This window comes from Lampetra fluviatilis, chromosome 58 (genome assembly GCF_964198595.1).
Source record: "Lampetra fluviatilis chromosome 58, kcLamFluv1.1, whole genome shotgun sequence".
Lineage (NCBI taxonomy): Eukaryota > Metazoa > Chordata > Hyperoartia > Petromyzontiformes > Petromyzontidae > Lampetra > Lampetra fluviatilis.
The window spans coordinates 7,495,704-7,508,580 of NC_136332.1; the positions used below are offsets into that span (position 1 = coordinate 7,495,704).

Sequence of the window (12,877 nt, forward strand, 5' to 3'; positions counted from 1 at the left end):
GTGTTGGGTGAGTGATATTGGTAAGTGTTGGGTGAGTGATATTGGTGAATGTTGGATGAGTGATATTGGTGAGTGTTGGGTGAGTGATATTGGTAAGTGTTGGGTGAGTGATATTGGTGAGTGTTGGGTGAGTGATATTGGTAAGTGTTGGGTGAGTGATGTTGGTAAGTGTTGGGTGAGTGATATTGGTGAGTGTTGGGTGAGTGATATTGGTGAGTGTTGGGTGAGTGATATTGGTGAGTGTTGGGTGAGTGATATTGCTAAGTGTTGGGTGAGTGATATTGGTGAATGTTGGATGAGTGATATTGGTAAGTGTTGGGTGAGTGATATTGCTAAGTGTTGGGTGAGTGATGTTGGTAAGTGTTGGGTGAGTGATATTGGTGAGTGTTGGGTGAGTGATATTGGTGAGTGTTTGGTGAGTGATATTGCTAAGTGTTGGGTGAGTGATATTGGTGAGTGTTGGGTGAATGACATGACGGACGCTTGTGTGTTGCGCCCGAAACGTCGTGATTTATTTTATTTTATACTCTACGTGACTTTACCGAAAGAACCATAGAGTAAGTGTTGATGAGTATACCCAGTCCCACATCTCCTGCCCCCCCCCTCCACTATGCAAAGTTCCATCCTCTGTTCACTGTCTCCACTTCCTCCTCTGTCGCCACGTGCAAGCGTGGCCCCTCACTGTTCACTTCTTTGGAGCCCGGTCGCTGGTCTGGGGTCGGTGATCTGGGGTCGGTGGTCTTGGGTCGGTGGTCAGTGGTCTGGGTCTGGGGTCGGTGATCTGGGGTCGGTGATCTGGGGTCGGTGATCTGGGGCACGGCGGCTGAGAGAGCCCCCTGTGTGCGTGGCGCCGTCAAATCCATTGTCAGCACGGAGCGTTCCATCGGCGAGCGCAATGACGGACGCGTCGAGGTCACGCGCCGCGCGGGGTCGCGGTGATCGTTGTGCCCGCGGCGTTCTGGCTCGACTCCACTCCACTCCACTCGCTCGCAAAGATCACCCTCCCCCAATCCCCGTGCAGCCCTACCACGAAGTGGCGGTGGCGTCACCACGACGCTTGTGCCAGGCCATGTGCACGTTGAGGCCACGTGAAGTGTCGAACGCCCGCCGGCAGGAGGTCACGGGGCAGACCCAGCAGGTGTCGTGGGTCGACTGACCGAGATGAGTGGCCGATGCACCGCGCTGTGCCCCCATACTGTGCCAACTCGAAGTGCTTTAGCCGCCCGACGCTCCGCACGTTGATGTGAGCGTCGCTCCTCTGCCCTCCGTTGTTGCCGGAGGGCGACCGCCTCCAACTGCTAAGTAGCGTCCTTCACAAGCACCTACGCACACACAATACTCTGTACAGGCGCACATAGACACACACTGTACACGCTGTGTCTCACTGTGTACCCTACACACGCACGCACACACCTAAACACAGTCGCACACACGCACTGTTGTTAGCGAGTAGCACCTATGAAGGCCGGCGTGGCACACGAGAGGGGGTGGGTGGCCAGCACTATGACCCCGCCGATTTTTTCTCCCCAGTGGCGATGTTTTTACACACCAGTTACTCGTTCGAGGCTGAGTCGACCTAGGGGAGGCCCAGGACCGGTTCAGATATTCATAATCATACTGGAGGAATCCGATGTGCTTTCAAGATATTTTTCACAGATGTCCAGTCGGGACACGGGGTCAGAGACTTTCAACAAACACGACATAAACACAATAGCAATGAGAAGTACAAGAAAGATAAACAAATCACTCAAAGACATGCAGATACAGCACGAAACCATCCCGATCCTAACAGGCGAAGCCCACTGAGGTCTACACTTATTTGTTAGAAGCGACCTGGCCACAAGTGATGGCTCAACAAAGTGGTCCATCAGTTGGACAATTTATAGCACCAAAATAATCTAAATAATCTAATCTCAATGCATGCAGGGAAAAACCGGAAGACCCGGAGGAAAAAAGTCCACGCGACCACGTGGTAAACACGCAGGCTCCAAATATACAGCAGCAGCAGCAGGCGTCAGGGTCGGGATCGAACCCACGACCTCCTGCAGACCAGGCGAGGTAGTCAACATCTCGCCACGGAGAGAGACACGCAGGCTCCAAATATACAGCAGCAGGCGTCAGGGTCGGGATCGAACCCACGAGCTCCAGTGTACCAGGCGAGGTAGTTAACATCTCGCCAACTTGGCTGTCCCTTTAATAAATAAATAAAGTTTATCAGTTTAAATTGCATCATCAATTCTCAATCTTCGGAAAGGGGCTGTAAAACAACAGACCACACCAAGACAGCACACGTTACAATTAAATGTTTCAATACATTGTTCAGGATTACATTTACAAATCACATTTGCAAATGTGGCTGTATCCAGCACTAATATTCTGCTTTAAAATGTTTTTACAACAGAGATCCCCCGTGTAGCCTTAACAGACTGTTGGGGCAAGTGCTGTTAGCGAGCGCCTACGAAGGCCGGCACTGTGGCACACGAGGGGGTGGGTGGCCAGCACCACGCCCCCGGCCGCCTTTGTCTCCCGCGTAGCGATGTTTACACCCCGCACCAGGTACTCATTTGAGGCTGAGTCGACATTGAGGTGTTGGCCGTGAGCGGGAATCGAACCCGGGTGGCCGGGTTCGTAGTGCAGCGTTGTGCAAACCGCTACACAACTGCTCCCATCCACGCACACCCACACACACACGTTACACACACACACACGTTACACACACACACGTTACACACACACACACGTTACACACACACGCACGTACACACACGCGGACTGTTTTCAGTTTCATTTATTTATTTATTTCAGTTTCATGTATTAGGTATAACCCTGTGAGCCATGCGCAACAAAACAAAAACATGAACAATAAACATCTTAAAGTGACTACACGCAACAGAAAAATCCTGGAAAAAACAGCAAAGTATTCTAGAAAAAGCACCGTATTTCAACGCTGTGTGCAAGAATCCCAGTGGGATCCAAGTCAAACGATAATAACCATAAGACAATGTAGATTCAAGTTATCAGGCCAACTCTGACTGTGGGCTGTGTTCAAACCTCGTGGGTAGCAGGGTACAGACACAGCCGGTCGATCTCTCACGCCCCCCCTCCCCGCCTGCTCTCTCTCACCCCCCCACTCCATCCTCCCTCCAATCCCCCATCAGCCCCCATTGATCCCGATGCCATCGGTTGCCGTGCAGGTCTGCCGAGTGAGCCGGGCTTATCTCTCGAGCACCCACAGCCGGGTTCGCGGGGTCACAGCATCGCGTGCAGCCAGCAGCAGCAGCAGCGGGCATGACGGGAGGTCTGGTCACGCCGGGCTGTGTCTGTGTGCGTGTGGGGGACTGTCTGTGTGCGTGTGGGGGGCTGTCTGTGTGCGTGTGGGGGACTGTCTGCGTGCGTGTGGGGGACTGTCTGTGTGCGTGTGGGGGACTGTCTGCGTGCGTGTGGGGGACTGTCTGCGTGCGTGTGGGGGACTGTCTGCGTGCGTGTGGGGGACTGTCTGCGTGCGTGTGGGGGACTGTCTGCGTGCGTGTGGGGGACTGTCTGCGTGCGTGTGGGGGACTGTCTGCGTGCGTGTGGGGGACTGTCTGCGTGCGTGTGGGGGACTGTCTGTGTGCGTGTGGGGGACTGTCTGTGTGCGTGTGGGGGACTGTCTGTGTGCGTGTGGGGGACTGTCTGTGTGCGTGTGAGGGACTGTCTGTGTGCGTGTGGGGGACTGTCTGTGTGCGTGTGAGGGACTGTCTGCGTGCGTGTGGGGGGCTGTCTGCGTGCGTGTGGGGGGCTGTCTGCGTGCGTGTGGGGGACTGTCTGCGTGCGTGTGGGGGACTGTCTGCGTGCGTGTGGGGGACTGTCTGCGTGCGTGTGGGGGACTGTCTGCGTGCGTGTGGGGGACTGTCTGTGTGCGTGTGGGGGACTGTCTGTGTGCGTGTGGGGGACTGTCTGTGTGCGTGTGGGGGACTGTCTGTGTGCGTGTGAGGGACTGTCTGTGTGCGTGTGGGGGACTGTCTGTGTGCGTGTGGGGGACTGTCTGTGTGCGTGTGGGGGACTGTCTGTGTGCGTGTGGGGGACTGTCTGTGTGCGTGTGGGGGACTGTCTGTGTGCGTGTGGGGGACTGTCTGTGTGCGTGTGGGAGTCCAGGTGGGCCCGTAGGGATTGTGAGCGAGCGACTGACTGTGGGGAGCGGTGGCGCAGCGGTGAGCGCGCTGCTGCTACGAACCCGGCGACCCGAGTTTGATTCCCGCTCACGGCCACCAACACCGGTGACGATTATCTGAATCCGGCCCTGGGCCTCCCCTAGGTCGACTCAGCCTCAAGTGAGCACGTGGCGTGGTGTGTAAACATCGCCACTGGGGAGAGAAAGGCGGGCGGGCGTGGTGCTGGTCACCCACCCCCTCGTGTGCCGTGCCGGCCTTCATAGGTGCTCGCTAACAGCACTTGCCCCTACAGTCTGTTAAGGCTACACGGGGGAACTTTGTCCGTATTGTGAGTGGTTTGCGCAGTGCGTTAACGAACCCGAGTTTGAATCCCAATAACAGTGACAATTATATAACCGGTTCTGGGACTCCCCTAGGTCGACTTGGCTTCAAATGAGTACCTGGTGTGGTGTGTCAACACTGGGGGGGACAAAGGTGGCCGTGTGTGGGTAGTTGGCCACACACCCCACCCCCTTGCCTGCTGTCCTGGCCTTCACAGGCGCTCGCTGACAGCACTTGCCCCGAAGAGCACATGTAGGCTACACGGGGGATCTTTGTCTGACGCAGGTGGGATGGGGGGGTCTGAGAGAATGTGGGGGGTGTGTGTGTTTGCGTTCAGGCAACCGGTGCAGATGGATTAAGTGGGTGGTGTGTGCGTATGGGTGGGGAGCGGTGGTGTAGCGGTTAGCGCTACGCTGCGCTATGAACCCGGCGACCCGGGTTCGATTCCCGCTCACGGCCAACATCGGTGACGATTATCTGAACCGTTCCCGGGCCTCCCCTAGGTCGACTCAGCCTCAAATGAGTACCTGGTGCGGTGTGTAGTAAACATCATCACTGGGGAGATAACGGCGGTCGGGCGTGGTGCTGGCCACCCACCCTCTCGTGTACCGTTCCAGCCTTCATAGGTGCTTGCTAACAGCACTTGCCCCTACAGTCTGTTACTGGTAGGAACCTCCTGGTTACACCAGCCCACAGGGGATTATTCTGTCCGTCTGTCGTGCATCCAAAAATAGGAGGGATGGGGCTGGGTGGGGAGGGACTGGGTGGGGAGGGACTGGGTGGGGTGGGGAGGGTGGGGCTGGGTGGGGGGAGGGTGGGGGGAGGGTGGGGAGGGGCTGGGTGTGGAGGGGCTGGTCACCCCGTGGTGCCCTTATAAACCTCAACGTTTCACCTACTCACGCCGGCTTGTGCCCGCCCTCAGTCGGGCATATTTGCGGAATACACCACGCCGCCGTTGACCCTGGCCATTGACCGAGGAACCCAATGTTCTTACCAGCTCCCTCCGCAGGAATGTGTTTAGGCTGTACGGGGGATCTTTGTTCTTTGTGCACGGGTGCGGTGTGCGTACGCGTGGTGTGACAGTGTTGCGCGAGTCTGGGTGGCCCTGTGTATCTTGCACCTGATAGTCATATCGTTCACTTTGACCCTTAGCATCTGGGCCTGTCCCGTGACCTCCTCCCTGCCAGCAGGAAGAGCCTTCCACGTTTAACGTGACGGCCTCAGTGTGCACCTAGCCTGGCACCTCAGTTCACCCACAGCACCTGGGTGTGTCCCCTGGCTTCCTGTCAGCAGGGAGAGCCTTGCACACTTTACGTGACCTTCAAAGTGCACCTAGCCTGGCACAAGCGCCGCTGCTATTGTCCGGTGGTGGTGGTGGTGGTGTTGGTGGTGTTGTCGTTGTGGGTGAAAGTGAGCGCGTGGCACAGCGGCCACTGCTGTAGCGGTTGTTGGAGAATGTTGTTGTTGTTGGAGGTGGTGTATTGTACGTATGTTTGTATGTATGACCCACAGAGACCCATACAGACCCATACTCATATGTATGTACTGCATGTTCAACTTCTTTCGCACCGTACGTAGCCAACCGTGTTAATCGGAGGTGCGGGGGAAGGACAGCAAACTAAAAGGCAGCGGTGGTGGTAATTAGTGCGTGGTTGTTCCTGGAAGTGGTGGTGGTTGTTGTTGTTGTTATCGGTGGTCGTTGTTTTGAAAATTAGGCGGCACCCGGCCATAAATGTCTGAAACCAGATGACTGCGCGTGCGGTGTGTGTGTCATGCTCCCGGTGATTATCTTACCAGTTTAGAATAATGTGGCCTATTTCTGGAACTAATTGGCGGGTTTGATGCGAGCACGGGTGATACACCTTCACCGCCACCAGCACCACCGGTTCTCGTTTCGTCCGGGTACGTCCGACGCCACAGCGAGATGTTCAACGGGCGCGTCGCTCTCGTGAGAGGGGCGGCCGCTCGATCCCCACATCTTCGTCGGTTGACGCTCGACTTATAATCCACGCGGTTCAGTCGCATGGCTTCTGTGGGGTGGGGGGGGGGCTAGGAGATGTTGACTACCTCGCCTGGTGTACAGGAGGTCGTGGGTTCAATCCCGACCCTGACGCCTGCTCTATATTTCGAGTTTGCGTGTCTATCTTTCTCATCATCATCATCACAGTGGCTAGGAGATGTTAACTACCTCGCCTGGTGTACATGAGGTCGTGGATTCGATCCTGACCCTGACGCCTGCTGTATATTTGGAGTTTACGTGTCTTTGTCTCTCCTCCGGGTTTTCCCACGGCTTACCACGTGATGGTAATCCACTTTGTTTTTGTCATTTGTGTTGGCCACATCGCTTCCTGAAAAAGAGCTGTGTGGCTCAGCAATGGAATCCCCTCGCCTCTCACCCACGCATCTCGCCTTCTCTCTGTCACACCTACCGTAGTAGACGGTGTTTGTTGTTGTTGAGGCTGCCGCTTGTTGACTTAACACCCAACGGGTCCCGTCAATGACAACTCTGCGTGTGCGCGTGTGCGCGGCCTTTAGAGGGTGGGGGGGGTAAGAAAAAACAGACGTTTCGGGCGATGGCCCTTCCCCATGGCACGCACGTGCCGCGAAGTCGTGCACCACCGCCAACGTGATATTAGGAAGCCACTTGGAGCTGTGCACTTCTAAGTCATCATCCAGATTGACAAACTCATTTATTTGGAACTGTTTTATGTGCTTAGTTTGTATTTCCCCTGCGCACCCCTGATTAGCTATTGTTGGCTACGTACGGTGCGAAAGAAGTTGAACGTGCAGTACATACATATGAGTATGGGTCTCTGTGGGTCTCTATGGTTCTGTATGAGTCTCTGGGTCTTTGTGAGTCTCTATGGGTCTCTTCCGATATTCGGAAGCCACTGGAGCTATGCACTTTTAAATCATCATCTAGATTGACAACGGATTCCTTGAGAGACACTTTTTGTGTTTAGCTTGATGCCCTTCCCCTTCGCACCTCCGATTAGCTACGGTTGGCTACGTACGGTGCAAAAGAAGTTCAACACACATACATTGACAGCCGGATGGGGGGGGGGTCATTGTCAGAGATGTGCTTGCTTCTTGGTGTGGTTGTCAGGATTAGGGTTCGTGGTGTGATTGTCAGTGATGTGTTTGTTAGGGGGGGGTGCGGTGAGTGCTCAGGGGTGAGTTTGACAGGACGGTTTGTTGTTGACGGGGGGGGGGAGGGTTTCACGGTTCGCGTCGGTCGTTGTTGAAGTCGCGATCGTCGGCGTTTGTCATCGCCGTTGTTGTTGGCGCACAGCCGCTGACGCTGCGCGTTGCGAGTCGCGCTACCGTCAGCGCGCCGTGCCGTGCCGCTGTGCCGTGCCACTGTGCCGTGCCACTGTGCCGCCACCGATACCACCGCCGCTGGCCTGGTGCCCGTGACACCGCTTGGCTCGTCGCGTAACCGCGGTGTTGGCGGGAGGAGGGGAAACGGTGAAGCCGCAACCGCATCGTCTCAACTGTTGGTTCTGGCCACCTTCCCACCCTCGTCTGTGAATTCCCACGCCCGTGAATCGTTCCGTCTTTCTCCCGGCTCCTCTGGTTTTCCTCCCGCACGCATGGACCCCTCATTCGTCGGCTGAAAAAATCTTCATGTGCGGAGCACCCACGGAGCTTGGGGCGTTTGTTGGTCGCCCTGGTGGCTCCTTCTCGGCCTTGCCAAGGGCCTCACCACGACCGGCCGAATTTGAGCCGAAGCAGAAGCACTTGAAGGCCGAGTTGCGGTGGCGTGGGCGGCGGTGGCCGGCTGATGTTGCAACGGCTGGTCGGTTGCCAACGCCGGTTCCTGAATCGCTGCGACCCCCGGCGACAACGAGTTCCAATTCCCGCTCGTAGCCGACAGTCAGTGACGGATATCTAAGCCGGTCCCTGGGCCGCCACTGGGTCGACTAAGAATTTAAAACGAATACGTGGTGTGGTGGTGTGGAACTAGCGGCGCGATGATCCGCTGGCGCTACCAAACACTTGCTCCGAGCTCTGCGGTCCTCTACATGTGAAGAAGTTTCCCGCCAATTATTGAATGATGATACACGCGGGAGGAGACCGGAGCGGCCGGAGAGAACCCCCCGCAATGCGTAGGGGCCACAGTGCTCTGTCCCCGTGCAGATGGAAACGGATGGAGATGAGTTCCCACTTCAGAATCGGACTCTTTGATTCAGACCGCAGGGGAGAATCCGGTGAGCTATGAAGCTCTTTGTCACAGATGTCCCGTATGGGTCACGGGGTCAGAAAGTTACAAAAACAAATAATGCAAAAAGGGTGACTCATCTGGTTGTCGCCTGACGAAGCTGGTTGTAATTACGGGCGAAACGTCGTACAACCGATGTGCTGTACTAGTATACTACACTATACACTATGAGTGCGACCTTAAAACCAACGTATTCGTTCGGCAACGAAAAGCCGATGCAGCCAGCTCAGCGAGCGCTGGACGGTGTCGGATCTTGCGGTAACCCCGTCACGACACGCGCCGTCGAATGTTGTACACGCTGCAGCTGTTGTACACGCTGCAGCTTGGTGATGGGGTTTTTTTTTGTGTGATCCACCAACCGTCACTGCTGCCCTAACAGTGCCGGATTTGTGGGCTGTATTGTTGGGAAATGTGCATGTGATGTGTTTACTTGGGGGTGACTAGTGGTGTGTGTGTATGTGTGTGGATGGGTGTAGTTTTGTGTGTGTGTGTGTGCGTGTACGTGTAGTGATGCGTGTACTTGAGTGTGACTGTAGTGATGTTTGTGTGCATGCTTACTGGTGTGTGCGGGTGTGTTCTTGTCAAGGCCTGTTGGTGCATCTCCTGTGCAACTATTCACTACCGTGTATCACTACCACGTGTGTCACTCCCCCCCCCCCCCCACGTGTCACCGCCACCATGGGCAACATCCATGCCCGCCACTGCCCCACGTGTCCCACCACCGCGTGCCTCGCTCCCCCGCGTGCCACTGCTGTGTGCCACTTGCGCGCTTGCCCTGCCCGTCTCACTCTCCCGCGTGCCACCGCCGCGTGCCACCGCAGGTTTGCCCCGGCGTGGGCGAGGGTGGCACCGTGGCGGTGCCGGAGACGCTGCTGTTTGTCTCCACGCTGGACGGCAACATGCACGCCGTCTCACGCCTCACCGGCGCCGTCAAGTGGACCCTCAAGGAAGGTGGGCATGGGCGGGGCACCGGTGGGAGCCGGGGGGCACCGGGGGGCACCGGGGGGCACCGGTGGGTGCCAGTCGCCGCACAGCAAGAGGGGGCCTGAGTTCGAGTCCCGACTCAGTGACGATTATCCGAATTGGTCCTGGGCCTCCCCTAGGTCGACTGAGCCTCAAATGATTACCCAGTGCGGCCAGGCGTGGTGTTGGCCCCCCACCTCCTCGTGTAACGTGCTCGCTAGCAGCACTTTCCCCGACAGCCTGTCAAAGGCTATATGAGGATCTTTGTCTTTGCTGTCTTGCAGAGCCCGTGCTGCAGGTGCCCGTTCATCTTGCCGAGTAAGTGGCTCGCCTCACCTCACCCCCTCGCGTCTCCCCGTGTTTCGCGTGCGTGTTGAACTTCTGTTGCACCGTACGTAACCAACCGTGCGAATCGGAGGTGCGGGGGGAAGGACAACAAACTAAAACGCAAAATCAGTTCTAAAGAAACGAGTTTGTCAATCTCGACGACGACGATTTACAAGTGCGCAGCTCCTGAGGCTGCCTATAACATCGGAAGCAAGAACGTTCCAGACGGCCGCAGAGGCGCATCCGAAAGCGCCTCGCGATGCGGTGACCGCCGTCTTTGTTTTACGGTTAGAGCCATAAGCCGCTGCAGCGAGGATGAGCGGACTTTGCATGACGGTTTACACGCCACGTTCCCCAACCTTTTCGATAGCCCATGGGCACACGTGACAAGCGAGGCCTAACCCCATAGCGAAGCCTAGGGCCTTGCCTGGTCACCCTACCGGCTTTGCATCAGCACCTCCAGGCCCACGGGAAACACAATTGGCACCCCTCGGCGTCGTCTTTTGCGAATGAAATGTGTCCGGAGATAAACGCGTGTCGTAAAGAGTATTGGGCTGCGGCTATGAATTCCCACGTGATGATGATGATGACGATAAGCAACTTCGTAGGGCTGTCATTAGTAGCCAGGTCAGTTCTGTAAAAGAGCTACACAGCTCAGTTTAAGATAATTGTTTTTTTACCCTTTTTATCTGGCAACAAAACTGACACCTTTTTTACAAGGAGTCATGTTTGCATAGACCACAATACCTGCGGTCATAATGCAAACAAAAAAACATAACTCTGATAATGTATGCACTGTCCTAACTCTGATAATGTACAGTGCATACATTATCAAAGTTATGTTTTTTGTTTGCATTATGACTGCAGGTATTGTGGTCTATGCAAACATGACTCCTTGTAAAAAAAAGTTGTTAGTTTTGTTGCCAGATAGAAGGGTAAAAAACCAATTATCATATTTTTTACTGGCAAATGAGGTTCCAATGGTGTTAAAGCTCAGTTTAACTTTACCTGTTAAAATAACAATAATTTAACTTAATTTTGGAATTGGATATCTACACGTTGGGGTTAAGGTACGATGCAGACACAAGGACAGGAACCACCCACGGAATGCCTTCTACAAATTCCCACGTGGTGATGCCGATGATGACGACGACGACGGTGGAGATGGGCCACTTCTATGGGCTGAACCATCGCGTGTGCCAAGGTCGCTTCTGAACAAAACAGCGGATAGAGTCGGTGGGCCTTCTTAACCCAGTAACAAAAATAATCAAAGGTCGCCGTTAAAGCGAAGGGAATTGCAGCGGCCGCGTCAAGGAAACTGCTGACGAGAGGCGGGAGGGGGAAACCCACTCGCGCTAGAGTGGAGGAACAGGCACGTGGGGTAGAGGAGCGGAGCGTGAGATGGAGCGGACACAGAAGCCGGAGCAGCTGGGAAGACGGGAGAGAATTCCGGAGGCTTTGGTCCAGCTGTTTAGTTTATTGCAGAGGTCGCAATCGGGTACCCGATACCCGTACCCTACCCGATACCCGACTACCCGTACCCGGCCGGGTACGGGTACGGGTACCCGTTTGCGACCCTGGTGCGGCCGGGTACGGGTCCGGGTAGGCCGTGAGTCACTGGTGAGTCACCGTTTGTCACTCATTTTCCAACGTCTTGTCTCTTCTCACAATTCAAGTTCCTAGAATCAACCCACCCGCGCCTGCAACATGGCTTCATTCCAGAGGTCGCAATCAGGTACCTGATACCCGTACCCTACCTGTACCCGGCCGGGTACGGGTAGCCGGGTATCGGGTAGGGTACGGGTACCCGTTTGCGACCCTGGTGCGCACCTCCGATTAGCACGGTTGGCTACGTACGGTGCGAAAGAAGTTCTACATACACACTTACTACGCTATATACTACTATACACTACGCACACTGCACTATACACTACAATATACACTACTAAACATTTCACTATACACTACAATACACTACTATACACTGCACCATACACGACACTATACACTACAATACATTAGTATACAACACACTACACCACTATACTATATTGAAAACTAATTTCTTTGAACAATTTTTTGTGTTTAGTTTGATGTCCTTCCCCCACACCTCCAATTAGCACGGTTGGCTACGTACAGTGTGAAAAAAGTTGTACATAAACACTACACTATCCACTACTATACACTACGCACACTATGCTATACACTACACGATACATTACTATACACTACACGAACTACATTCTACACTACAGTATATTACTATACACTACACTACGGCACTATACTATATTGAAAACTCATTTCTTTAAGAACTGCTTTTTGTGTTTAGTTTATTGCCCTTTCACCGTGCATCCAAGTTCAACGTACATACATATACATACCACAACAACAGCAGCCACCACCACGATGGTGATGACGACGACGATGACGACCATGGTGACGGCGTGCCACGCGTGTTTTGACCTCCTTGTTTTGTGTGCGCCCAGACCCGCATTCCTGCCGGACCCCAGCGATGGCAGCCTCTACACGCTCGGAGGGAAACATGGCGAGGGACTCGCTGTGAGGGGCTCACCCTCACGCATCCTCGCTCCTCACCTCACGTCGCTCACCGCTCTACACTCACCGCTCTACGCTCACCGCTCTACGCTCACCGCTCTACGCTCACCGCTCTACGCTCACCGCTCTACGCTCACCGCTCTACACCCACCGCTCTACACTCACCGCTCTACACCCACCGCTCTACACTCACCGCTCTACGCTCACCGCTCTACGCTCACCGCTCTACGCTCACCGCTCTACGCTCACCGCTCTACGCTCACCGCTCTACGCTCACCGCTCTACGCTCACCGCTCTACGCCCACCGCTCTACACTCACCGCTCTACGCCCACC

At 55.0% G+C, this 12,877-nt stretch overlaps 1 protein-coding gene across 1 annotated transcript in view; it reads left to right on the forward strand.

Moving 5' to 3' along the window:
- The window catches only part of ERN1 (endoplasmic reticulum to nucleus signaling 1), a 45,203-nt gene that overhangs the window by 2,538 nt on the left and 29,788 nt on the right, over window positions 1-12,877 (forward strand). Inside the window, 3 exon segments of the mRNA XM_078880612.1 lie at window positions 9,516-9,645; window positions 9,942-9,975; window positions 12,474-12,546. Of these exon segments, the coding sequence (XP_078736738.1) occupies window positions 9,516-9,645; window positions 9,942-9,975; window positions 12,474-12,546 (237 nt within the window).